Source organism: Chlorocebus sabaeus, chromosome 25 (assembly GCF_047675955.1).
Source record: "Chlorocebus sabaeus isolate Y175 chromosome 25, mChlSab1.0.hap1, whole genome shotgun sequence".
NCBI classification, from domain to species: domain Eukaryota; kingdom Metazoa; phylum Chordata; class Mammalia; order Primates; family Cercopithecidae; genus Chlorocebus; species Chlorocebus sabaeus.
In genome coordinates, this window is record NC_132928.1 from 13,391,272 (window position 1) to 13,419,131 (window position 27,860).

General features: G+C 35.1%; 1 protein-coding gene across 2 annotated transcripts in view; it reads left to right on the forward strand.

Moving 5' to 3' along the window:
• The window catches only part of USH2A (usherin), a 785,943-nt gene that overhangs the window by 234,615 nt on the left and 523,468 nt on the right, over positions 1 to 27,860 (forward strand). Inside the window, exons 20-21 of one of the 2 annotated variants that reach the window (XM_037985560.2) lie at positions 3,516 to 3,660; positions 18,402 to 19,971. In XM_037985560.2, the coding sequence (XP_037841488.2) occupies positions 3,516 to 3,660; positions 18,402 to 18,646 (390 nt within the window). In that variant the 3' untranslated portion in view covers positions 18,647 to 19,971. Of the gene's footprint in view, positions 1 to 3,515; positions 3,661 to 18,401; positions 19,972 to 27,860 lie in introns of those variants that run through there. The other variant, XM_007988447.3, reaches the window with a different exon arrangement.

A 27,860-nucleotide genomic window follows, 5' to 3' on the forward strand; every position in this document is an offset into this window, starting at 1 on the left:
GGAGGTCAGATCTTTGTACCCTAGAGTATTTGTGTCCTCGGGCTGGTGTAACAAATTAACATAAACTGAGTGTCTTAAAACAACGGAAATTTAGGTGTTAATACGACCAAGTTCCCCACAGGTTCTAGGAGACATTTCTTCTCTTTCACTTACCCATGGCTCCTGGTGTTCCTTGGCTTGTGGCAACATAATTAATATCTGCTGCCTCTGTCTTCACGAGTCCTACTCTGTGTCTCTGTCTCCTCTGGGTCTGTGTGTCCCTCTCATTTCTCCCATAAAGATACCAGTCATTGGATTTTAAACCAACCTGAAATCCAGGATGACAACTAATTAATTACATCCGTAAGTGTCTCATTTTCCAAATAAAATCTCATTCTGAATTTTTGAGAGACACTATACAATCCACTACTAATAGGTTTTCCATTTTTTTCTAAGCCTTTTTAGTGGACAGAACGCATGTATAACACACAATTTTATTTTGTATACTGGACGAAAAAGAAGAGCCGATAAATAATTTACGATTACTTATTTTTCATTAATCTATGTGTTGACTCATTTGCAACTATCTCATGATGAAACACAACTGGTATAATATATATCTTTTAACTTAAACAGGTTAGTCTACCAATCTGGTATACCATGGGATTTAAGGTAAATTTGGTTATAACTTCCATGTGGTCTTCGCCATGTTTTATCTCATTTATACTTGATGTTTTATTTTGTTGTTTTTACTGTTCTTTGGCTTTATAAACTATTCTTTCTTTGTAAAATACAGTTTTGATTTATCTATTACTCATATCATAATAGTTATTCTAAGAAAAAAATAAGGGGAGAAATATTATTTATAAAAATTACAGCCTTAGAAGTCAACCTGTTTGTTCATATTCCACATGTCCCAATTATTAGCCATATCACACATCTCTGTGCTTCTGGTTTTATTCATCTGTGAAATGGGAAAGCCATTTTCTGCTCACCTGCCTGCTTAAAGAGCCTGATAAATATTGACACATTATTATTAGTGATTATTATTAATGGTATGGAACTACATTATACTTTATAAACTAGCTATCATTTAATGGGACAGGAAAATAAATATTTTCATTATTGTTGTTGTTATTTAAAAGGCTGTTCCTTATGGCTGAACTGGAATAAGGACATAGATATATCATCTTATTCTCTTTTATATTTTTACTTTTTTGAGACAGAGTCTCTCTCTGTGACCCAGGCTGGAGTGCAGTGGCGCAATCTCTGTTCACTGCAACCTTCTCTTCCTGAGTTCAAGCGATTCTTGTGCTTCAGCCTTCCAAGTAGCTGGGAATACAGGTGCACGCCACTATACCTGACTAATTTTTTTTTTTTTCTTTTTTTTTGTATTTTTAGTAGAGACAGGGTTTTGCCATCTTTGCCAGGTTGGTCTCGAACCCCTAGCCTCAAGTGATCCACCCGCCTCGGCCTCCCAAAGTACTGGGATTACAGGCATGAACCGCTACACTGGGCCCACCTTATTCTCTTTTGAACTCTCTCTCCAGTGCAATATTCTCTGTTCAAGGAAATGAAATCAAAAGTAGCAGAACAAAGTCCAATTTTTTACCTTCTCAATGATTAAATTTGTATCTGAACTGACCTGAGTATATCTTGTTATAATCTTTGTAAATAAATAGCCAAAATTCCCGGGGAAAATCTACTATAAAAATAACTAGTACAAAACCTTTGCCTAAGAATGAGGCGGGGGGATACATAAAAGTGGTGATGATGTAGGATTCACTGTGGGAGTTAAATCTGCTGTGGAGTTTTTCCTACCCCTTTGAAGACTTATTTCATGAAAAACTTTCAATTAAATAAATCTTATAAGACTTATAAATTGACTCTATGTACATGACAAAGACAAAGTCTATCCAAGTGATAATTTTATGCTGCAAGTTCTGGGGCAAATAATGTATTTTAAAAATAATGTAATTTATAATAATCATCTGTAGAGAAGTAAAAGCCCATCAAAATACATATTAGTATAGATTTCTTCTTACTTATTTTATGTCATTGCAGATTCTTGCTATAAAGAATATTTTGTTTAAAAATAATTGTACTTCCTAAATTAAATAAGAAATAGCTTAATGTGTTTTATCCTAAAAACAATTCCATTTTCTAAAAATTTACATTTAATTCTACCAGGATTATTCTAAAAGGGATGAACATTATAGCAATATTCATACATTTAATTCAGTTCAAGGCTTATTTTACTTAGAAAATTTTAAATCACATTTCACAGAAAAGTTTATATCTTCATTATATCAATAATGATTTTAGAATTAGAAAAAGAAATAATTACTTGGTATTTGATGTTTTTCTGATTTCAAAATGTAATTACAAGGAAATGGCTTAAAAGTTTTAAATTTAAATTATCCTAGAGTTTTAGAATCTTTAAAACCATGTTTATTTCTGAACGTTATTGAAACACTGTATTCTACATTCCAATCTCACTGCTTTTTAGAACTGAAATTTTAAAGTCAACACCTAGGCAAATATTCCAAATGAATTTTATTTTACCACTAAAGAGAAGTTCTCTAGAAAACTACTCCAAATGTTACTGAACTTTACATTTGTCTGTATTTATATTTGTGGAAGATTATTTTACATGACTATGTATCAGTAGTCCTAAGAAAATTAGTTTTGTACTCATTGTTAGTGTCATACTCTCTGTTTTAATGACTTTTATTTTCTGAATATAATTTCTAGTGGCCTTTGTACCTACAACCTAAACAAATTTACGTGTTTGCTTTTGATCACTTCAAATTATACTGACAGAACCAACTCTGAGTGTTCGTTGTTTAATAATTTATTTATGGACTATGAGTTTCCTGTCAGTCTTCTTGGCTCACATCTGCTGTTTTCATTTGAAATTATATGATAAAGATAATATTTCAAATAATGTAACTGTTTGATCTAATCTGTATACGCTTGTTTATATAAGAAAGATGATTGAGAATTGACCTAATGTCGATGCTCAGTAATATATCTAATGTTTATTTTTTCCCCCTTTTTCTTCTGTGACTTTTTTTCATAAACAAAATGATAGTATTAATTTAACATAGCAACAACACTTCTTTCTGTCCTAGCCTATCAAATAGCCTGGGTATTACTGCTCTGGGTTACTTTTGGCCAAGTCCCATGACTTTGTTTGGACTTTATCATGATAACAATGACAATGTCACCATCTTTATCTCTACCATTGGTGACAATAACCATACCACCATGCTGCTTTATGAGGCAATAACTTGGTTTTCTCATTTATCCACTCAGGAACTGGATTATTACCTCATAAAACAGTGTGATTGTACAATTATCAATTAAATCCTGGCTTGTCGAGACTCTTCAAAAAAAAAAAAAAAAAAAAATCCTATTCCTAATGGTGGTTGGCAATAATTCCCTCTGTCTGAATTCATGGAACTTTGACTGCCAAGGTTATATTTTCACACTGATTACCTATTATCTTTCTTTTTTTTTTTCTTGCCTTGAAGCTGCTGCACACTGCTAAATCCCAAGAACTATCTTACACTGTAGAAGGACTGAAACCTTATAGGATATATGAGTTTACTATTACTGTCTGCAATTCAGTTGGTTGTGTGACCAGTGCTTCAGGAGCAGGACAGACTTTAGCAGCAGGTAAGCAAGTTTTAATGGGTATGAAAAATTTGTTGCCTGTCAAGAAAAAAGAAAACCTGTAATGTTCAACACCTTCTCTACTTGAGACTTTATATTTGTCTTTTCTGCTGTCTTCTCCTCCCTCACTAACCCTGATTGCTTCTTACCTTGACAGTTTTAAACAACAACAACAACAACTTAACTTCAAGAGGTACCTAGGAGTTATGAGTTACAGCTGTGTCATAATAAAAAATACAATTAGTTTTAGAGTGACTCCACTCTACAAGTAGAAATACATAGAAATATATAGAATATACAACTAGAAACATATAGAAATATATAGAACTAGAAATATAATTAATTGTAGAGCGACTCCGGGGCTTAGCTACCAACCTGTGTCCTAGCAGTGTCCTGACAATCGTGGGAAACATTCAGGGAGCTTCTTACGAGGACTTTAGGATACCTCTTCCCTCAGTCCAGACATTTTTTATAGGCTTGGGTCTACTCACTCCTGATCCCTGGGGACATCTAGAAATTACTGTGTGCCCTGGTGTTATATTTGGTTTTCATAAGATAGGTAAATAGTTATCTATTATTTTATTAATAAGAAGCTCTTAAGTTAATAAAATTTAAATAAAGGAATTGTTATTAAGTATAATCTTAGTAGAAACAATTTGTATAATTTGTTCTTTCTTCCTTCAGGACTAATTGGGTTCATACAAATCTGATTATGTGTTTTAGTAAGACCTATAAAACCCAATTATTTAGCATTAATATACTTCCAAATCAGTATTTTTCTGATTCTAGAGAAAAACTTAGTTTCCTGATTATCTTTAAAGAAATGTCCATGTGTAAGGAGGTTAAGATATTCTAGATGAATTACAGATATTACAAAAACACATGTTTACCTTTAAAAACATTTCCTAGACCTCCTCCCCAAATCTCTTCATCGTATTATTAATAGATCCAATTATGCAGGATTTTTTTTTTCTGGTTCTGGAAAAAATTGCTTAGCTCAAATGATCTCATCCAAGTAATTTTTTTTTTTTTTCAAAATTTTCATCAATGCAAATGGCTCTGAAATTCTAAGAAGTTATGGTTTACTAAATTTATAACTGAACTCTTTGTATTTTTATATATTTTATATATGTGCATTTCAGATGTATGCATACATTTATGGAGTACCTAGCTTGTACAAAACATTCTTCTCCTTTAAAACTGCCTGTTTTTGTAGACTGCATTATTAAAGGTTTGCTGAATGCTGAATATGGACAACAGAGGAGGACTCTATCTCCTTTAAGAAAAATGATACAATTTCAGACTAGAAGACAAAAATTAAAATAATTATCAGTCTTGCAAGTTGGAGAAAGTATAAATGGAGACAACACAGGCTGAAGACTGGGTGTATTATGGTAAGGGACATAGGAATCCCAAGCACGTGGCCGTGCAAAACTGGAATCACGTCCTCTCAGGGTTGTAAAACATGTAAAAATAATCTAGGGTTACTATATAGCTAGTATCAATATATTCTTTGTAATATCCCCCCAAGTGTTTGTCCAACCCATGTTTGATACCTTCAGTGCTACAGAAACTACTACATCTCAGACAAAGCTATACCATCTTTAGACACCTCTTTTAAAATGTGATTTCTTAGATTGATCACAAATATCTCCTAGTAACTTCTACTCGACATTCTTATTCTACTTCGTTGGGGGCTGTTGTTAATCTAATTTATCATCCTTCCAATAAAATTTTCAATAACAATATATCCACCCAAATCTTTTCTCCTTTAGGCTGCATATCATGGTAACTCCCATCTGAATCTCATATGCAATAGTGTCTAGGGCTGTTATTAGTATAATTCTTGTAGATGAGATCTAGTCTGCCTTTTCATAGGTATAAGCAAACTAAAGAACCTGAAGAGAGACATGCTACAGCTAGAAACTAGCTGGATCTTGGAGATGGGAATAGAAAAACAGGAAACATGTCTACAGAATAGAATCTCCCTGCCCTATGCATTAGTGATAACATCTGTGCTAACAGTATCCTCATTGGTTGCAGTGGCAAGTTCCTGTTGCATAAAAGATGATGTACCTGGGTGCTCTGTGCAGCTCTCATTTTAGTTACTGGAGAGGTGATTAAAACCACTCCTGTCCATTGGCAGGAATGTGAAGTAAAACTAACTAGTCAGAGCCCTCCAAATCCTCCCTCTACTTTTTTTATCCTTGAAAAATAGAAGTGGAAACTTATATTCCCTAAAAGTCATGTGATGTGAAAGTTAGTTGACTTACAAAAATAAGAGTTTATTCATATGTGTAAGGTGAAAAAAAATGGTTAACTACAATGCCAGAGTTTCAGTCTGGGCTCTGCCATTGACTAGCTGTGTGACCTTATATAAATTATCTCACCTCTGTGCCTTAGTTTCCCAATTTATAAATAAGCGTAACTTGTTTTGTAGGGTTCTGATGAGGATTAGAAGTAGTTAATACATGTAAAACATTTAAAGCAGTACCCATCACAGTTCATTCTCAATAAAAATTTATTGTCATGATTTTTATCATAATATTATATAACACTTTTATTAGTCACAGTATAAATGTTATGGAATTTCTAATGTTATCAAAAGCAAAGAGAGTTTATTTTACAACTTTGATTTTCTAATATTATTATGAAATATAAAATGGAGAGTTCTAAGACTGAGGACTGTATTGTGAAAATAAAGCTTAGAAAGGCTTAAAATCTGAAAGCATTATTTATTATTTCTGTAAGAAGTATGTCATTCAGAATTATTAGGCACATTTCAAAACTTTGCTCAAAAACAGCAAATTTCACATTTGTTGATTGCATTATAGAGTGAATAATGTGCCATAAATATATTATTACTACATTTTATTGTGAATGCTTAATTCAGAACCATCTCTTGAGGGCTTACTATTTAAAGCACCATGGAGGATTCTAAGATAATTATACCCAGCATTTGGGTTAAGGAGTTGAGATCCAACAGGTAGGATTAACACCATAGTGACATGTGCTAAGGGCTGTGAGAAAGTTGAAAAACATGCTATGGGAAGGTAGAAAATGAGATAAATGATTTTGATTTGGGAGACTGAGTAGATACCTCATTAAAAGCTATTTCAATAAACTATAAAAGAATGGTAAAGACTTTCGCAGGTATTTACTGAGCACATACCATGTGCTAGTTCCTGTTTTAGGAGCTGGCACTGTTCCAGGTACTGATGTAATGAAAGCAGAGATTCGTGAAGACTTTCCTGGCAGTAGAGCACACAAGAGATTAGAAGACAGGGTGTAATAGAGTCTGGTAGATTTTTTTTAAAGAGTCAGTAAGGGAGTAAATCAGATAAGTAGAAGTGAAGATTGAAAGAAGGGAATAGAGTGACTTCAGGGAAGAAAGACCTGGAAGTTAAGCAGTGGGAAGAATGGACAATGATAGCAAATATTGTAGCCCATGGTGGTGCCATTAAATAAAAGGGGAAAGATGGACAAAGAACATATGAGAGAAATAAACTAGTGAGTTTATTTGATCATTTGATAGAAACACATCTATGACAATTATAACCATCCAGCAGCAGAAATTGCAAATCTGGGGCTTAAAAATGGTACAGATTTTGTAATCATCTGCATGCAGATGGGAGTTAATGCTATAGGTTATAATTAATTAGTGAAAGCAGAGAAAAAGCAAAATAGAAGTCCAAAGAAAACAACTTAGTGAATATTCTATTCAGAAACAAAGGAGAAAGGAAGAGTGAAGTGAACAGAGGTATGGTCAGAATTAGGAAAAGAACTAAGAGGAAGAAACAGTATTAGAAAAGTCAAGGGAAGAGAGAATTCTAGAAGGAGAATGTTGTCTGTAGTGTCATATGGTATAGGGAAAGCAAGAGAAATGTGACCTAAAATGGATGCAAGGTCACTGGTGACTCTCTGGGGTTTGAAGTAGCATGGTTGAAGCAGAAGCTGGAACATGAAGGACTGAGCGGAGGCAGGAGGAGATATAATGGTAAATTTCAAACGTGTGGTTTTTTTATTCTTAGCTAAAGTTCTTCTTCTACCCAATTTTCATTCTTTAAAAAATTGAATTACCTTTTGTTTCTATATAAAATCCTTTCTCTTCTAAAGAAAAATTTATTTTAGTGTTTTTTCTGGAAAAAAAAATTTATTTTCTAATTCCTTAATATATTTTGTTAGAACTATCTGATTCTTCACCTGCCCAGCAGAAAAATAGTCTCTTATATGACAAAAGTATGAAAAAATAATTTTACTTACAGTTGGGTTTATTATAAAATACACCATTTTTCGGGTTGCTCAGATCAGTGAAAATAAACTTATTTGCTTTTGTTTGAATACCAGCCAAAAATTAAAAGTCCATCATCCTTTTTGCCTCCTTCCTTATTCAGTAGGTGAATGTGTATTTCTAAATGTTTTTCTAAAATAAAACATCTGAATAGAACATATAAACATTAAATCATAGAAATAAACTGTAGGCCTATAATAAGGCCGGTTCTTTTGAATGGTCAACAGTTTTGTTATAGGAGAGTAATAAAAGTTGACTTGCAACTTTATGGTTCGTTCGGCTCTGTTTTTTCTACTATTAACATTGAAATTTGGAGAGTATATATTATTCCAATGAATTCCAATGGATTTGTGGGAAATTTAACTCTTATGTCTAATAGCTCATATGAGCGCATTATCAGAGATCAAAAGAGACCAGTGACCACTCAAAAATTTTGAAAAAGAGCACCACAAATTAGAAGTAGTAATTAGCCTTTTAGAAGCATTTGAATCATGAAAAGATATGTTGCCTCCTTAAATCTCAGTCTCAAAAATCAAAAAGATACTTGTGAAGATTTATCTGTCTGTTTCATTAAAAAGCTTGAGAATTGTAATTGGCTCTCTCTTGTTTTAAACATTTTTTTCAATTAAATATATGATTAGAATGGGTACATTTCATCCAGAGTACTGCATTGCTGCTTCTTTAGTTTTGATACCTGCGACAAAGTCTGAGAACTGATTTGAGAGAGGTGTTCTCTTAGGAGCAGCTGCATCTCTCTCCATTGCAAAATCTTCAAGCAGTGTTATTGATGGCTTCGGAGTTGCTTCTGGGTGTATGAAGGTAATGAGTTGATGAACTGGGCCCTCTTAAAATCCTTGTTATACTTTTCTTTAAGATTATCCTTTTAATCTGGGAAAATTTGTGTATTTCCACCCATTGCAAATTGAGTTTAGTTTAAACCCTTCTGATGAGAAATTACTTTAGGAGATCATTCCTGAAGGGACAATGTGATATTTCCCTTGCCTGTCATAAATTGACCTCCATACTACAAGCTTAGAAGTGTCCATCTCGCATTAAGCAAGTAATTAGTGTGCATTAAATTTTCTTTCTGAATGCAAAGTAAAATGTATAGGCTGTTTGCTGCTGGGTTGAAAACACACATTGTTTTGCATTCGGGTACATAAGTCTTTTCCTTGTGAATAGGAGCCAGAGTGATTAAACAAGCACTCTTAATATGTTAATTTATAATTTTAATTACAACAATCTTGTATATATAGTCATTAGTGAATACTAATATAAATATTTTTCTACCTTTTTATTCATAATGCATAAACCAATCACCCAGTTACTTCTCTGAGGTTGCCTGTTTTTGTTTCATAATACAATCTTTGTTCTTAGTTATGAATGCATTTTGTTCATTCCTGTCTTCAATAATCCCTCATTAAGCTAGTCACTTTCTGCTCCATGCTAAAAAGGAAAAATTATCATGCAAATGTGGCATGCCATATTAAAAAGCACATTACCAAACACTTTTGTTGCTGTCCTTCAATTAGTTTCCCTTCTTTGAATTTAATTCCATTTGTTGTTAAACTACTGACTTGATGTATGGACTCATGAATCTGAGGCTGCTGCCAAGAAAGTGGGGAAAAAAAATCAAAGCCTCTTCGAAGAGCTGCAAAGGCAAGCTGAAATGAATTTGCTTCACCTTTGACAAGAACACTTGAACAGCAATGGAATCCTCTGATGATTCAACTTGGCTAATTATCCAATTATTTATTTCAAGAATAAAGGCACCATTTTACAATTAAGGAAGTGTAAAGTAGTCTGAGAAATTTGGTAATGACAGATGACTTAAGTAACTTCTAAGATAAACAGTATCTGTGCAAAACTTGTCCCACCAATTGTTTTCAGGCAGGAGTTCTTGTGTCTTAGCATCAGTGAAATCCTGAGTACACTGAAGGTTTTTTGTTTGTTTGTTTTGCTCTTTCAACAGAAATTATTTCACACTTGTAACCAACATGTCAAATTTCCATGGCTCTTAAGCAATGTTTAAGTTATATTTCTCTTGATTAAAAGCTTTTGGTTCAAAGCAATACTTTTTAATTGCCTAATGATATAAGTCAGTTCTTAGGAAAGAACCGCACATTTAGGAGTTCATTTGCAATATAACTGAAAAATTCATTGCATGGCAGTAAAACAATTTACTGTTAATTACAAGGAGAAGAATTTGCTGTAGCATGCTCACAGATTGCCATGAATCATGCAGCACTCCTAGAGATTTATAACAGATGTGTAAGTGGGATGAATTAGCAGGGTTTAATAACAGAGACACAAATCATGCAGACTTCAAGGAGCTTTAATTGATATACTAGAATGTGACGGGCATGAATCACTCAGCCATTCAACAGCACTGTAACATATGGTCAGCTCAATATGCCGCATCTTAAATCGGTTGGTGAGTCGTAGGTTGTCCCATATGGTGGAAGCAATATATTTTTCATGATTAAAAAAAAATGCATCCATTTTTTAAAGAAATATGATTGCAAAGCATGTTTGTTGTTGAACAGTCACCTGAATGCCAAACTGCTTTTCTTAAATGCTATTTTTTTTTTTTTTAACATGGCAGCTTCTCAAAATAAATAGGGGCTACTCCTTGTAGTACCAGATCGCTGGAGGCATTATGAGACCAAGTCGGTGCTTGCTGGCACACTCGATCCACAGCAAGCCTATAGAAAAGCACAGCTGATGATTGCTGTGATTGTCAGGGAAATCCTTCAGGCTGGGGCAAAACAAACAAATGAAAGGATGATGTCACTTTCAGAGAAGTTCAGGAATGCCCAGCTCTGTAAATTGAAGAAAATGAGTTGGATGAGAGATCCCTACTTAGTAGGGTAAGAAAGTGGCTGTGATAAATAATACCATGACCCCTAATGTAACAATTGGATGTAACATTTTATACTAACTTCTTAATTAAATGCTCGGTCCTTCAGGGGCATTTTAAAAGACACACTGGCTGGTCATGACATAGATGGTAGCATCAATTCCAAGGCATTCTTGAAGAATTCTTTCAGTATCTGCGTACAGGTCCCCTGGTTGGAGACTGGTAACTGGTAGTGTGCAAACATGTTTTTATTGGAACTGGGATCTGGCAGTTTTTGGAAAAGCTTTTGCTGCATTAGTAAATCTGACAGACTTGAAAAAGGAATATTGCAGCCTTAGAACTGTGGCTGCCAGAATTTAATGTCAACAATTAAAATTTATTTTGATCCTTACCTAGTGTTTATTACTGTTTGTATACACAACAGACCTTCCTAATACAGAGATGCACTATTAGATGGAATTACCATCTGTTCAGAGTGAAATGCTGGCATCTGTCTTAGACGCTAAAACTAAAATGATATTATTTCTAACAAAACAAAATTAACTGCTTTTTACTCACCAACTTTAATTTGTAGTGTGTAGTTATATCTGAGGAAAAGGCTTGTTTGTGAACTACGTGATGACCTCTGTGGCCAGGTCTATATTTAGATATGCGACTTTGCCAGGGGCTCTACTGGCATGTGGAAATGGCATGTAGAAATCACACTTTGAATACGCAATTTTAGCTTTATAATGTGCCATGTATCCTATAAGTCATTAAAACAACACAATCAAACTATGTAAAAATTGACTGAATCAGAGAGATTCTAGTATGCAAAATATTTTGACAGATGTGCCCTAAAAAACTGCAAGGAAAGAAATTAAATAGGCAAATTTTATCAGAACAAAGTTGCTATAGGTCCCACAGTGACACCTTTAGGAAAATACAAACTGTATCTTTCTTCTCTATTAGACTATTTTAAATTTTCTCCCACATTGACATATATAAAAAATTTATATTCAGTGTCCCCTCCTTTTAATTTAAAGTCTAAGTATCCTATTAAAATAGGTCTTTAGCTTTTGGAAGTTGGAGAATTTGGAGGATCAAGGACAATGGTAGTTTTCATACTGATGTTAGATCAGTGATGCTACTTTCTGAGAAACCAGACTTCTATATATCACAAAATAATAAATTTTGTCACACCAGCATTTAATGCATGTACACAGTGCATTAACTGTAACTGTAGTACATTTATTTGTGCTGGAGGAGACTTGAAAATGATGAAAAAATCAATACTTTGCTGTCAGAGAAGCAAGTGTTACGATGCATTTAAGTAGTTAATTGCATAAGCCCCATAAAAGCTTCAAGTTTGGGTAGCAAGGATGCCATAATTACAGTCCAAGCAACTACCTTTTATTAATGGTGGACTTTAGGGAACGGTGGTTGCTGTCATGATTGCTGCTATATGTGCAGTTTCGAAATAATGGATCCTCTTCTCTCTTCATGTGTAGGATGGTAGTTTTGTGCAAATTATTGTGATCGCCAGAACAATAACTGGTTAAGGTAATGTTTGTTCACCATGTTCACTGAACTTCTCTAAAAGCAGGGTTTGCTGGCTTTTCTTTATGTCACAGAACACATAGACAAATCATATTTGTATGCCATGCTAAGGTAAAAGAACAAGGTGGCTGAGAGCTGAAGGGGATAAGCCAGAGGGGCTCCTCCTGGCTTCCCAGGAGCAAAGAGGATCAGGATGTCTGGCACCCATTCATGGCTTATTAACTTAGAAGTACAGCTTTAACTTATTCAATCAAAGAATTTTGAAACTGGAAGAGGTCCTAGACATAATCAAGCCTGTCACTCTAACAACTGAAGTAACTGAAGAATAGAGAGACCTAATAATGGATTAACCAATGTTCCATAATGAGGGTCTTAAAGAGCTGATCTAGAGCCTACATTTTCTCCTCTCCAGATCTTCTAGTAATATGTGCTCCTGAAGATGACTTGTCAACAAAGAAGAAAGTGGCAAAATATATTTTATTCGTTCTTCCATGGTCAGATAATAGACAGTCAACAAGGTGGTGTTGAGTCATCCCTGAGAGTTTCTGGTGAAAACTTTTCCTCTTTAGGACACTGATTGGTGAGCAGCTACAGTGGCAAAGCTGCAGCAGAGAAATCATGGCTCATGATCTGAACTTCTCGTTTGTGTCCTGGCCCCAGTGCCCTTCGGCAAGTGTTTTGGCCTAGTAGGGTTTGGCAAATTGCTTTTCCTGGCATAGTTTTGCATTTCTGTGAAAAAGTCAAAATCATTTTCTATTGACAGGATGCTTATTAAGACTGTCTTATGTAGTCTGCTCCCCACCCACCCCTGAAACACAGAAAGACTGTTTATTCTTGAATTCTTGTCACCATCATAGAAAGTTGATGATGTCTTAAGACGTTGACACAGCCATACAGTCTTCATAGGCCCAAAATGAACAGATTCCTTGAAAACAAATGAACAGATTCCATTTTAAAGACCAGTACCTCAGAAAGAGCTTTGTTCAGCTTTTAGTTCTTATCCTATGGTGCTCAAAATGCCACACTACATAAATTTTGCGAGTCTAAACGTATTCATTGTGATATACTACTGATTATGTTATAAAGTAATAAATGCTGCGTAAAGAAGAATGCATATTATAACATTTTATAAAAGAATATCTATACACCAAATAGATAGACAAGAAATCAGATTACCCCTACTAAAAATACAAATGCTATTTTAAAAGTACAAGAATTTTGTACTTTTATCCCAAGCGAAAATAGACATTTTATTCTTAGACATGATGGATAATGAACATTCATTTTAAACTTTGTGTATTATTCTTAGAAATAATGAATATTGAAGATTCATTTTAAACTTTACATTTACAAAACAATTTTCTATGTAAATACAGATAGATTTTGAATATAGATGAATTATATTCCTTAATAACATATAATTTGAAAGATTTGTTCTTGTAATGATAGTGCCTTGTATTTGTATAGAAACTTGTTTTGTAAAACATAAAACAAATATACATATTGTTGTAGAAGCAATTGTTGTCAACGTATTTCACTGAAAATGTATCCTCATGTTGCAGATGGGAAAGCTGAAGCAGATATGTGTTGAGGGATTTTTCTAAAAATCACACAGATTTAGACATTAAAAAGTGAAATATAATTTTTAAAAGTCTACCAAATCCCTTTCATTATTCAGTGTTGTCTCCTAACGAACTGTTTTGTAAATTAACAAATCTTTAAAGATGATATTTATTTTTACCTGTAATTCCTTTCCTTTGAAAATCTGATGAATAATTCATCATTACCCCAATCTCATGGTGATTCTATGTGCGTGTATGTGTGTGTGTTTAATGGTTCAGGAGTATCTATTTTTCTTCATATTCTACTTGTATGTATGTGACACCAGTCTAGTTTAATTGATTGACAATTTCACTTAATTCCCCCTTCCAGCCTTAGAGGAACTCTGAAAAGAATAACTCTGTAGGATGTTCACCCTTTCAAACAGGCTTAGTTGACTCCTGTATGTGAAACTGTAAAACTCACCTGCTGGAATGTTTTTTGTTTTGTTTTTCTTTTAAGCAAGAGAATAAAAGATGTACTCTAGTTCTATTCATTCTCAGGAATTGACTTCTAAAGGACAGTCCCATTACTTGGTGGAATAATTCCTCTGGGAATCAAGAGTTGCTCTACTACTTAAAGTTTAAATGGTAAACATTAATTTTAATGGACTCTCAAGAATTTCCCTATTGATTAGAATCACTTGGCCAAATTAAAACAAAAATATGTGCCCTAATTTTCTATAGTTATTACACAAAAACGACAGAGTTGCCAGAATTCCTTTTGTTTAGTTTTGTATTACTCTTAATCTATATTCCTGATTAAGACGTAATTTTGGGACTATGCTACAGATGGGAGAAGGAATCTGATTTCTGTGGTGGTGCTGAGCTTCAACATTATCTCCATTGAGTTGAGTGGTTGGAGTAAAGATGTATCAACTTTCAAACAAATGAGACCTGAAGAAAGGCTGCTTTCAAACAGCAATGAAACTCTTCAGTTTTTAAGACGTATAGGAGGCGTATTCATTCTTCTTCATTTAGTTAAAATGGGAATCCTATTCTCAACACACCAAATATGTCTAATTTGTGATTCTTTATCTACATCTTTGGTGTCCAGTATGGTAGTCATGAATCATCTGTAGCTATTTAAATTTAAAATACAGCTAATTAAAATTAAGAAATTTGAAATTCAGTTTCTCATTCTCACTAGCTGCATTTCAGATGCTCAATACTCTAATTATAAGGCGAATGGTTACCATATTAAACATTACAGACCTAAAACATTTCCTTCACTGGAGAAAGTTCTATTGGATAGTACCGGTCTAGTAGTTTTGGGCTGTTGGATATTACTAGACTAGTTTATGAAACTAAAAAGTTCTGGTATCTGTGTCCCAAAACCCTAGGGAATCTAGCAAATTGCAATTTAAAAATTTTGTAGTTGGTTCTTCATTTCTTCCCTGAGCCCAGGACTGAAAAATATTTGACAACCTTCCTTTCCCAGTTGAGATCATAGCCAAGAATGGCCTGCTAAAATTTTAATACAAATATGTAACTCTAAACTCTGAAGAGAGACTTGGTGGGTGAAGAAATCTCTAAATGACTTAGCCTTTTATTTTGTTTTGGATTATTTTGAAGTGAGATCATAGCTTGTAGAATGAAATCTTTGAGAGTCTACCATTTAACTGATTTTTAGCAGAAAAAAATGCTAAGATAAATTATGCATATAATTCACAGATTCATACATATATTAAAATAAAAATATCACATGGGCTGTAGTGGCAGAAAATAACCAGGATTGTTAATTATCTTTCTAACTTGATGAACTTTTTGCTCAGTGCCTTTTCTTTGTACTAAAAGTTAAAACAGAATCAAAATGAATTGTTTCTCTTTGAAAAGCTGGCCCAAGGTCTAAAAAGTAACAAATAGTAATTGTTCTAAGCTGCTTTACGGTGAATTTCCTTTCATGGTTTAAGGGCTTCAATTCTTATATCCACATCATTTTGATTTATATTTATTGAAACAGGCAATGACTTTGTGTCTGTGTATGGCTATGTTAACACAGGTGTAAATTAAAAGTCTACAGACGTAGTTTGGGCCCTTAATAAATAGGCTTGGTGATTATGACATTTGTTCCTTTCTCTACTTTCACTTCTCAAATCCAGCAGACACACTTAAAGGGGGAATGAATCTCAGCTCACAAACTCAACTGTTTAAGGAAAAAAAGAATCAAACCAAAATAAACCTTCATTTTCAATAACTCAGCTGTTAATCTGAACCTCATTTCCAGCAAGTTGTGGGGAAAACCTTAATCTCGGTGACTCCTAGTGTTTCCCAGGAACCTTCAAAGAATTGCCAGTGTCCTACCACCTAAAAGCATGGCAAGGTCCCAATGTATGCAAGGGCATGAGGCCACTACTGCTCCAAGGCTAAGCCCACTGCTGGTGGTGGGGTCACTTCAGGGCCAGGGTGCTCTCTAGGACCAAGAGGCTGACCAAAGTTAGGTGCCTGGACCTTTGTGTGTAAACTGCTGAACTCACAGGCTTGTTACTTTGTGCTGATGCTCTGTTTAACATTCAGAGTGGTTATTGCTTGTTTGCTTTAATTTAGATCAGTTTTTAAGCTTTAAAAATCAGAAAATTGCATACAAAAGGAGCTTTTTGACCATAGAAGATATACAGATGGCAAATACACATATGAAAGATGTTCTATATCATATGTCGTAAAGGGAAATGCAAATTAAAATAAGATACCACTACATACCCATTAGAATGACCAAAATCTGGAACACTGACAACAAATGCTGATGAGGCTGTACAGTAGCAGGAATGCTCATTCATTGCTAGTGGGAATGCAAAATGGTACAGCCACTTTGGAAGACAGAGTCTTGCACAACCAAACATGCTCTTACCGTGTGATACAGCAATTGCACTTCTTGGTATTTACTCAACAGAATTTAAAACACAAAAGCCTGATATATAATTAGATATACGCATATATATGCACATCATAGCAGCTTTATTCACAATTGCCAAAACTTGGAAACAACCAGAATATTCATCAGTAGATTAATGAATAAATAAACTATGCTACATCCAGACAGGGGAAAATTATGTAGCATTAAATGAGCTATCAAATGATGAAAAGACATAAAGGAAATGTAAATGCATATTATTCAGTGAAAGAAGTCAGTCTACAAAGGCTACACGCTGTATGATTCCAACTATATGACTTTCTGGAAAAGGCAAAACTATGGAGATGAGTAGTTACCCAGGGTAGGGGGAAGGAGAGATGAATAGGCAGGGCACAGAGGATGTTTTGGGTAGTGAAAATTTTCTGTATAATAGAATAATGATAGATTCATGTCATCATACATTTGTCCAAACCCAGAGAATGTAAACACCATGTGTGAGCCCCAGTGGAAACTGTGGACTTCGAATGATAATGATGTGTCAATGCAGATTTATCTACTGTAGCAAATGAACCATTTGGGTGCCGGATGTTGATACTGGAAAAGACTGCATGAGTGGGGAGATAGGGTAGAACTCTGTATCTTCTTCTCAATTTTTTATGAACATAAAACTGCTCTTAAACAATAGAGTCTATTGGGTGTAGTGGCACCTGTCTGTAGTCCCAACTACTTGGGAGGCTGAGACAGGAAGATTGCTTGAGCCCAGGAGTTCCGGGCTGTAGTGAGCTATCATTGTGCCTGTGCATAGCCACTGCACTCCAGCCTGGGCAACAATGTGAGACTCCATCTCTAAAACAAACAAACAAACAAAAAGGTTACCCCTGGCACATTGCCTATGGTGTAGCCATGTTCCACAGGAGCAATCAAAAATAAAAATACTACAAGTCTTTTTAAAAATGACTTTCTGACTTATTTTTACACAAGCGCAAAGTTTTGGTAAACCTGTGTTAATATTCTTGCATTACCCATTGGTTGGCACGGATTATGGTTGGTCCCTGTAAATTACAGCACTGAGTTGAAGCTACTTTAAGGCGAGGGCCTCTGCCCTATGGGTTTAGTGCTAGTCATTGGCTGTAGGTTTCACTGCAGGATCCTTTGGCTCCAGGGTGAAGCAGCTTTTACTCAGCCAGGGGAATTTCTACACAGAAGCGGGCAGCCATGAGCCATCAGAGACCAACAGGCACAGAAACTGGGCCATTGGGGTACCTCCTTGGCAAAGGGACTGTGGTTGGGGCACCACCCAGATTACAGCAGCTACTATAATATATAAGATCTATTATTTAGCTAAAAAGAATAGAGAAGTTATTTTCAAGAAAAAATTTGATTTGAAAGTTTTGCCTGAAGTATGTTGGCTATTTAAATTTTGTTTCACTGCATTTAAGATAAACTTTATCTTTTCAGTTCCTAGAACCATACAGATACTTGAAACCACAACTGATTTGATTTTAAGTGTGATAGATACAAGTACATATATGCATATATGTGAATATGTGTGTCTAGAGACAGAAACCAAATTCTTGAATGTAACAAGTGTTTTCTAATATTTAGCACCAGCACAACTGAGGCCTCCTCTAGTTAAAGGAATCAACAGCACGACAATCCATCTTAGGTGGTTTCCACCTGAAGAACTGAATGGACCCTCTCCTATATATCAGCTGGAAAGGAGAGAGTCATCTCTACCAGCTCTGATGACCACGATGATGAAAGGAATCCGTTTCACAGGAAATGGGTATTGTAAATTTCCCAGCTCCACTCACCCAGTCAATACAGACTTTACTGGTAAGTGTGTTTGACATTGCTTTATTTAGGAGACATGGAGCTCCAAAATGTTTTCTATTATTTTGATATCCCTTTACAGTGAATTTTTATTATACATACTTATAGAAATACTAATTCAGCCATTCGATAACTTTTGCATGATTGTGTCAGCATGTCCATCTTTACAGAATTCTGGGGAGAAAAAAGTCAGGTAAGTGAAGGAAAGGAAAAAAAAAAAGATGCAGATGAAGAAGCAGCCTTATTGGATCAAAGTATGTGCTTTGTATTTGTATTTTTGCGAAGTATTTGCCAGGATATGTTTCTGGAAATATTATTCACTGTGTTCTCTGAGCAAATGAGTTTGCAAAATGCCTTCATGCTATTGGAGATTCTCAGTGTGCACCAGGTTACTAAAACTCCAAAAAGCATTGTAAGAATGCTATTTAACTTTGCTTAGCCAATCATGCCTAACAGATATTTGATGTAACATTTTCTTTTTCTTTCTCTCGCTCTTTGTTTCTTCCTTTTTTCACTGTGGCAACTTAATATCTCATGCTCTATGAAGAACATTGTAGGAAAAACTAATCCCAGAGGAAACGTAACTCCCCTAGGCCAGGACTGCGGTAAAGCAAGTGAGGCTCTTGCCTCAGTCACAAAATTTAAAGGCACTAGAAAACTCAGCGTTGATGTAAATATTTTAATGCAATATTTTTAAAAATGAAAATCAATGTGAAAACACTACAAAAATATTATCAAAAGCTTAAATAAAGACAGATTGGACCCTGTACGGGCACAATCCTGCCTCACTAGCCTTACCCTGCTCCTGGCCTTACTAGTACCACAATATTTTGGAAGTCCCATGACCTCTGTGAATTACAGTTTCTAATAGCATGATTTCAGTATAGCCGTAAAAAATTCAACTATTTATAATACATACTTCACTTATCCAATTTTTAAAAAAATTTACGAGGTATAAGATATATATTATTCTGCAAACTCATAAAGATGTTCATTTAATTATCCATGAGAAAGTCATTTTGGAGCAAATAGTTAGTCTTTAAAATACTGCATATGTGAAGACAATGAAATGGAATTAGAGCTATAAAAATTTATATTGTTTTATTTTTACCTAAAATAGTAAATAGTTTGCTTTTCATTGAGGCTGGCTGCGGATGCACCTTTGTAATGAATCATGATTATATTCTAGCTGAGATATATTGAGATTAATGCATGCTTAACTACTCTCCCAGTACGTCAAAATCATCGCAGAGTATTAGAAATTGAATCATTGAGCTAAAATGCTTGACTTCTGCTTTATATTCGTAAAATGGCAAAAAATAAAAGAAAAAATAGTTAAGGAAAAGGAACACATGAATAATAGTAAAAGTCTTTTCCCAAATGAAAATAGAAACTACCGCCCAGGTCCAATATTTGGCTTGTGATGTGTTTCTTCCAAGAAATAACATCCGTTTCCATTCAACTGGGCATAGCTGCTGCAAGGATGTCAGCTTGGATTTGCAGGCTAGCCAGCAGACAGATTTTTGATGGGATCACCCACTGTTGTTGCAGTGAAAGATAGAGTGGCCCGTCCACCCTTAATAAATTTAGTCATCCTCGCTATCTCCCTTGCCGGCCTTATACTCTGAGGTGCAAGGGCTAGGGGCAGATGCAGTGTCTGGGAAGTTTTCCAAATTCCTCTTTAAAAAAGTTAGGCTGTAAACACCGGCCTCACCAAGCAGGATCCTTCTGTCTATAACAAAGCCTCCAGCTGCACAGAAAATGTGCTTGGAGTACACATCATTTGAAGGACAAGGCAGGGAGATCACAATTTTGGCTTGAACTGCTCCCTGGAGCTTTGGTGATTCCTGGAGAATGAGAAGTTCTTTGTGCAGGCACATTCTGGGACATTGCTGATGCCCTTTTTAATGGTAGCTTGGCTTTACTTTTAAGACTCCTTTTAACTTTTAATATAACCAGGTATATACTAAATTATTGGTTTGATCCTTTGGCTGACTTGCCAGGTTTGATTGAATAATTTTATTGAGTTGTACCAAAGCCTAACTAAATGTCCCCAATTAATGAGCTAGGACAAGTTTTCAAAACCAACTCAATAACTTTCTGTAAACTTGCACTTTCCTAAATAAAGAGGTAAGCATACAATTAGCATCTTACATTATTCTTACTGATAAATTCTCCGATCCAGTCCCTCTGCAACCCTATAAAGTAGCTCTTTTTACCCTCATAGTGCAGGAGGAAAAGAGGCTCAAGTGAGTGATTTGCCCATTGTGCCACAGCTATTGAATTTCAGGGTTGAAATGTGACCTGGAGCCTTCCAAATTTAAAGGCAAGGTCTCTGCTACAGGGTGGAAAGGAACTTTTGTAGCCTGTTCTTTGGAAGTGTTAGAATAGAAAGTATATACAAGTAAGAAAGAGGGATAGGAGGTGAAATAATTATCACCCAAACATTCCTTCTTTAACACTGCTAAACTTTTTGGATATGTCTTTCAGCTAGTTTCAGCTCATAAACAGCAAGTAGTGTTGGCATTATTTATTCATTTATTTGTATCCCCAAAGACATGTAGGGATTTTTTTTTTTTAATAGCGGTTAAGCCCAGAGTGTTACTAGGAGCTAGGTGTTTAAGATATCAATAACATTATGTGAAATGGGCTGAAGTGCTATGCGTTAAACAGTGCTTTCAACTTATATTCCTTTATATTGCATGCAGTTTTTATATTCGGAGACAAATTTAATGAGCAAATCCTTGAACCCTCTAATATGATGAATTACATTTTTAAAAGTTAATAACTTTAAGATAAACTAAGATGTCCTTTATTTTGAATTATTCAATTCAAAATCTCAAACTTCAACTACAATGACTTCTGAATAGACATATCAATTAGTACTCAAAGACAAATATAAGGTTGATGTACATCATTATACATATCTTATACATGAAAAGACAAGTTAGATTGTGCCCATCAATGACAGGAATTATAAATGCGTTCATAACACATTTCATGGCCATGAGCACTATGTTGAAAGTCTCAGTAAGAAATGTATCATTATTGTAGTACAGGAAAGAGATATCTTATATAACTTAGGCCTCTTTCATATATGCTTGAAATATTTTCATCTTACACAATAGAAAGAGAATAATTCAAGCATATGAATATATGTCCTAAAATGTTAATATTGTAAATTATCAAACTCAATACTATAAATAAACTCTGTCAATTTCTACCTTTGGGCAGAATAAAGAACCAGCAAAAGCTATTTTGAGACCTGTTTTTGCTTCCTTTTCTTTCTGATACAAGTATTCCTTTAAAAATCTAATCTCCAGGAAGAATGTATTATCAGTCATTTACATCATAGTTTAAATTTAAAATAATTAACTCTCTGTATATGATTATGAGGACTTCGAAGATTAACTGATAAATTAGTTTCAAATCCAGGCCCCATTATTTATTAGCTAAATGTAATTAGACAACCCATTTAATCTTTTTTGTGCTTCTGTTTCCTTTTCTTTAAAATTAAAATAATTCCACTTACAATATTGGTATCTAGCAGGTAGGTGAGGATTTAAAGTAGGTAGCCCACCTAATGAACTTTGCACAGTGTCTACCACAAAGATTATTTAGTACTCATTAAACATTAGCTATTAGTTGTTATTCATTTAACAAATATTTATTAATTGCCTACTATGAGACAGGAGATTTCCTGAGTGAGAGTATTCTGCAGTTATAAAATCAACATTCTATTAATTTATTTGCTGTTACACATGCAAAATATGTTTGCTCAAATGTTATATCTGGGGCATGAGTAATATGCAATATTCCATATTAAAATGTGATACTTAATTTTGCTATTGAAAATAGTTAAATTAATTGACCTAGTGGTGAGGACTTGGGCAAACTACTTTTCTGAGTGTTTAATGCTGCTAATCTATTAAATTGAGGATTTTGTTGGGTGATCAATGCTTCTAACCTCTAAAATTCCAATTCTATGAATATAGAATATTTAGGAGGCGCCGCAATCCAAAATACAGGCTGTAACTGTGGCATCTGTGAGTTAAAAAGCACCTAGAGTTTAAAATAAATTGTTTTCCGTAATATTATGTTTATTAATACAATTTAAGATTGATATAAATTTACTGTTTTTCTCTAATAATTTAAGAAACTTAGTGATATGAGCAGAATTCAACATAAAATAGATACTCAATTATGGGGTCATATCAGATGTTATAAAAAAGGTAGAAAATTAAAATAACTTCATGATCTTATAATTGGGCAATGATATAAACAATCATGGTGAAATAGTCCCCCGGTTACATGGGGTTAACAATACATTCTTCTTCCAACACAGGAATAGCAAATAGAGTCTCCCCTCGTGTATGCAACTAGAAGGGGATATCACTGTGTCTTTGGAGAGGAAAAAATCATGCTCATTTTTTTTTTTCAGGGATGCAGAGTAAATCTACTTGATTTACACAAAGAATTTAGTTCTTTCCTTGTAATGCTAGTAATCCAAATGGAACCTGGTAAAAACAGCAACTAAAATACTGCTCAGATTGGCATTCCAAAGGTGACCCTCTTTCTCCTTGTCACTTATTTTTTCCTATTAGTGAAAACAGGTCCATGATCATTTGGGGGAAGGTTTGACTATTGTAGTATCCAGATGCCAATCACACCAGCCTTTTAAACTGCCTTTACTGGTGACCCTGCCCAGAAATCAGGAACTGCCTTTGGGGAGATCTTTGTAGCAAACCACTGGGGAGATGAGCACACACATGCACCTGGATATAATTCCCTTTTATTTGTCTTCACGAGAAATGTGATTACTGATGTTGAATATCTTGCCGATGAGAACTCTGTACAGTTTCTTCATAATAATGATGTTCAAGGACACTAAATGATTGTCATACATTTTTGTATCATAGTATTCACTTTCCCCAAAATGGCTGAACTAAAATGCTTTAGAATACAAAATGCAATTAATTACCAAGGGATGAAAAAAGAAATGCAGCCACCAAAAAAATCAATATGTTTTAAGAGCATATTTTTTATTTCTTTTGCTCTAGAATATTTGTGCCTTATTGTTATTAGTTTTTATTATTTTTAGTGAATTGGGACATTTAAGCACTTCATTAAAAGAAAGCTGATTATAAGCAGTTATAACGAAGGTGCAAGTAGGGCAAACTTCTTCAGATAGACTAATTAGTAAAAGCATATTAATTCTGACCTTCAACACCCTTGGTGTCCCAGTATTTGTTTTCCTTGGAGTGGGAGCAAGTATTTTGCCAGAAAGCACTTGAAAAAAAGAAAAAACAAAACAACTAAACAAAGCCCCAGTTCTTTTCAAGACCAATTTAAATCACAAATTTTACCTAACTTTGATGTTAGTTTTCGGTCCTAGTTATTGAAAAACAAATATAATAATCTACTATGTGTCCTAGAAGTTTAATAAACAGGCAGTAATTATACTAAAAAAGTAAAGGAAAGAGTAAGAACATGGTATATGGTATGTAGGAGCAAAGTAAAGGAGAAAATTCTCAGGCAGTGACAAAACTGCTGTGTTTTCTGATTATGAAACAATCAGAAGAGATGAGAATGTCTAGTTGAGTTAATCAGTTTGGACTGAGGACAAGGACCAAAATGCATATCTTCTTAGAATAGCAGAAGTCACACTGATCCATGATAACTAGAGATATGGAGAAGTAAATGTCAAGACTGTATATTTTTTATTATATTTAGTAAAGAGGTATAAGTTCGTTCCTAGGAAATGCCTTCAGATGACATTGATGGCATTGGCAGATGGGAGAGGACCATGATTTCCCCATTCACCAAATTCATCATCAGGCCAATTTAAGAATGCATGTGTTTTAACCCTTGCCTTTTAAAAGTGATTTATTTTGAAGTACATTCCTATAAGTTTCCCTTTGTTTGAAATATTAATATGAGGTAGCTGGTAAGCTGAGCCAACCCTGAAAACGAACTGTTTTTGTTAGCTGTTAGCAGTATTTTAGTTAACTTAAAGCATCTGTTTTTGTCCATCACTGTTAAAATTTTTCAAAATGCATTGTCACCCGATATACAAACCACACATGTATTCGTATATACTCATGCCACATGCATGAACATATGTTTTCCATGAGGTCTCTGGGTTTTCCACAACCACTCAATGGGTTCTCCTTGCCTGCTGCCTAGTCAGAGCCCATTTATCAAGACAGGGGAATTGCAATAGAGAAAGAATTTAATTCACATAGAGCCTGCTGTACGGGAGACTTGAGTTTTATTATTAGTCAAATCAGTCTCTTGGAGAGTTTGGGGATCAGAGTTTTTAAGAGTAATTTGGCTGGTGGGGGGCAGGGAAGTGGGAGTGCTGATTGGTTGGGTCGGACATGAAATCCTAGGAAGTCAAAGCTGTCCTCTTGTGGTGAGTCTGTTCCTGGGTAAGGACCACAAGATCAGATGAGCCAGTTTATCAATCCAGGTGGTGATAGCTGATCCATGGAGTTAAGGGTCTGCAAAATATCTCAAGCACTGATCTTAAATTTTCCAATAGTGATGTTATCCCCAGGAGCAATTTGAGGAGTTTCAGAATCTTGCAACTGGAGGCTGCATGGCTTCTAAACCATCATTCCTAATCTTGTAGCAAATTTTTTAGTCACACAAAGGTAGAGAAGTCCCCAGGCAAGAAGGGGGTCTATTTAGGGAAAAGGCTGTTACCATGTTTGTTTCAAAACTGAATTATAAACTATTTTTTTTCCCAAAGTTAGGTCAGCCTTTGCCCAGCAATGAGCAAGGACATATTTGAGGTTATAAGTAAGATAGAGTTAGTTAGGCTAGGTCTCTTTCACTGTCACAATTTTCTCAGTTATAACTTTTGCAAAGGTGATTTCATTTCTATATAGTCTCAAATAATACCTGCTCAAAGTGTCCAGCGTCTTTTCTGCCAATATGTTGGTATTTTGGAATCTTTTCAAAGACTTCATTGCTTAAAAAAAGATGTTGCTTGACATTTTGTATCAATATAACACAGATTACTTTTAATTTCCCTTTCATTCAGCTTAAATGGGTAGGAAATCTTTTCAAAGACTTCATTGCTTTAAAAAATGATGTTGCTTGACATTTTGTATCAATATAACACAGATTACTTTTAATTTCCCTTTCATTCAGCTTAAATGGGTAGGAAAAGGAACTTTGAGCAGAAAAAGAATCACAATTGGTCAGCAATGGTAGTGAAACTAGCAGCTTTGAAGATGATTGGTTTTTGATTTAGTAAGATGAGTTATTTTCTGTATGCTTTCTGGAAAAAAAATAGTTAAAACATTTAGAAATGTATAGTTACAGTTATTTTATACCAGTTACAGCACTCTTGAAGAGTATAGATAAAGTTCCTTTCTATGCGGATAGAGAGGAATCTGGGAACATCATTGTCAAAATGCCATCTCTTTCAAAACTTGGTTCTAGTGCTCTAAATAAATGTTTCAGAAGATTATGCACTAATGTTACTGGTGGCAAATTCATATGAATCTGCAGCCACCTCAATTTTCGCCTTCTCAGAAGAAAGAATTTGATTGATAGGACATAGGCAGATTAAGAGACCAAGCAAATTTTAGAGCGGGAGTGAAAGTTTATTAAAAAGTTTTAGAGCAGGATTGAAAGGAAATAAAGTATACTTGGAAGAGGGCCAAGTGGGTGACTTGAGAGATGATTTGACCATTGACTTGGGGTTTTATATGTTGACATACTTCCAAGGTCATGCGTCCCTTCTCCCCTGATTCTTCTCTTGGGGTGGGCTGTCCACATGTGCAGTAGCCTACCAGCAATTGGGAGGAGTTGAATGTGCAATGTTTACTGAAGTTATAGGCATGCTCACTTGAGGCATGTTTCCTTACCAGTTAAGTGTTCCCAGAAGGTCATATGCCGGTTAAACTCCACTGTTTTGCCTCTTAGTGCGCATGCTTGAACTCACTCACCCAACTCCTGATCTCTCATTGGGAAGCTGCTGATCACCAGTCTCAGGTGTTTCTATAGGGAGACTGCCTTTCCCTGGCACTGGCTGTGACAAATTCTTAATATTTTAGAGAGACAGTGTAATAACTATCACCTGATGGTTGCCTGACATTTCTGATGGGGCGTTGGAGGGGGTTGTGCTTCTCTTGCCCTGCCCATATTCTAACTACCAACTGTAACACTAATAGTTTCATTTAAGTGGGGGAAATGTTAAGTAATAATATGCAAACCACATTTAAGGTCTATATATTGAAGGAGGCTCACAAACATAGCCGTAGGACATTTGTTTGGAGCTTTGAAAAGGGAGACTCAGTTCCTTACATTCTCTTGACTGATGAGCCGTTTCCATTTGGAAATTCTTCGACTTTAGTGCAACTTCAAAAGAAAGGCATGAGAAAGAAGGAGAGAGGAAGAAACCCTCAAGCCGTCTAACATCATCTCTGCCAATGGTGGCCATATCATTTTCATAAGCAAAGGGTATCCTTGGGGAATATTATAAAGGAAGAATAAGGACTTAAGAGAAACCTGCGTGAATGATTGAATGATCATCCCTCCAGCAGATAATTAAAAATCAATGTAGATGCATTTTTCTCAGCTTCTTCCTTTCATTTTTTTTCCTCTCCTGAAACCTGTTCTTCCTTCTGTGTGTACCATCCACTGTGAATATCACTGATTGTCTTAGGCAGAAACCTTGGAAATCTCCTTGAAATGACACTTGAACTATTCATTCCCTTCCTCCCACTCTATCAATGATTCCTCCTCTGGCCATTCTTCCTCGGATGCATCTCTTGGAATTACGTGCTGGTCCTACAGCTACTGCCCAGTCCAGACCTAGGTTGTGGGCTTCTCTGCCAACAGTTTCAGTCTTCTCCAGGCTGTTATTCAAACTAATGATTTTTATTGACATTCTCTTGTGTAAAACCTTTTAATGGTTTCCCAGTGAGAGATGCCCTGCACAAACCCTTTTCTGCTTACCTGCTTTCTACCCATATACCTCCTCATCTCTCCAGCCACAGACTGGTTTATTCTCCAGCTCTAGACCATTTTTCAGTCCTAGTACTTGAATGTAACACACTCTTGGATGCCCACCTCTTTGAACATATTGATACCTTTGCCCGGTATGCTCTCATCTATTTGCAAGTACGTCGCTTTCCTTTCACTTGGCTAATTGCTACTCATCATGAAAGGGTTAGCTTAGCTGTTCCCATAAATAAACTTCCAGCAACACCAGCC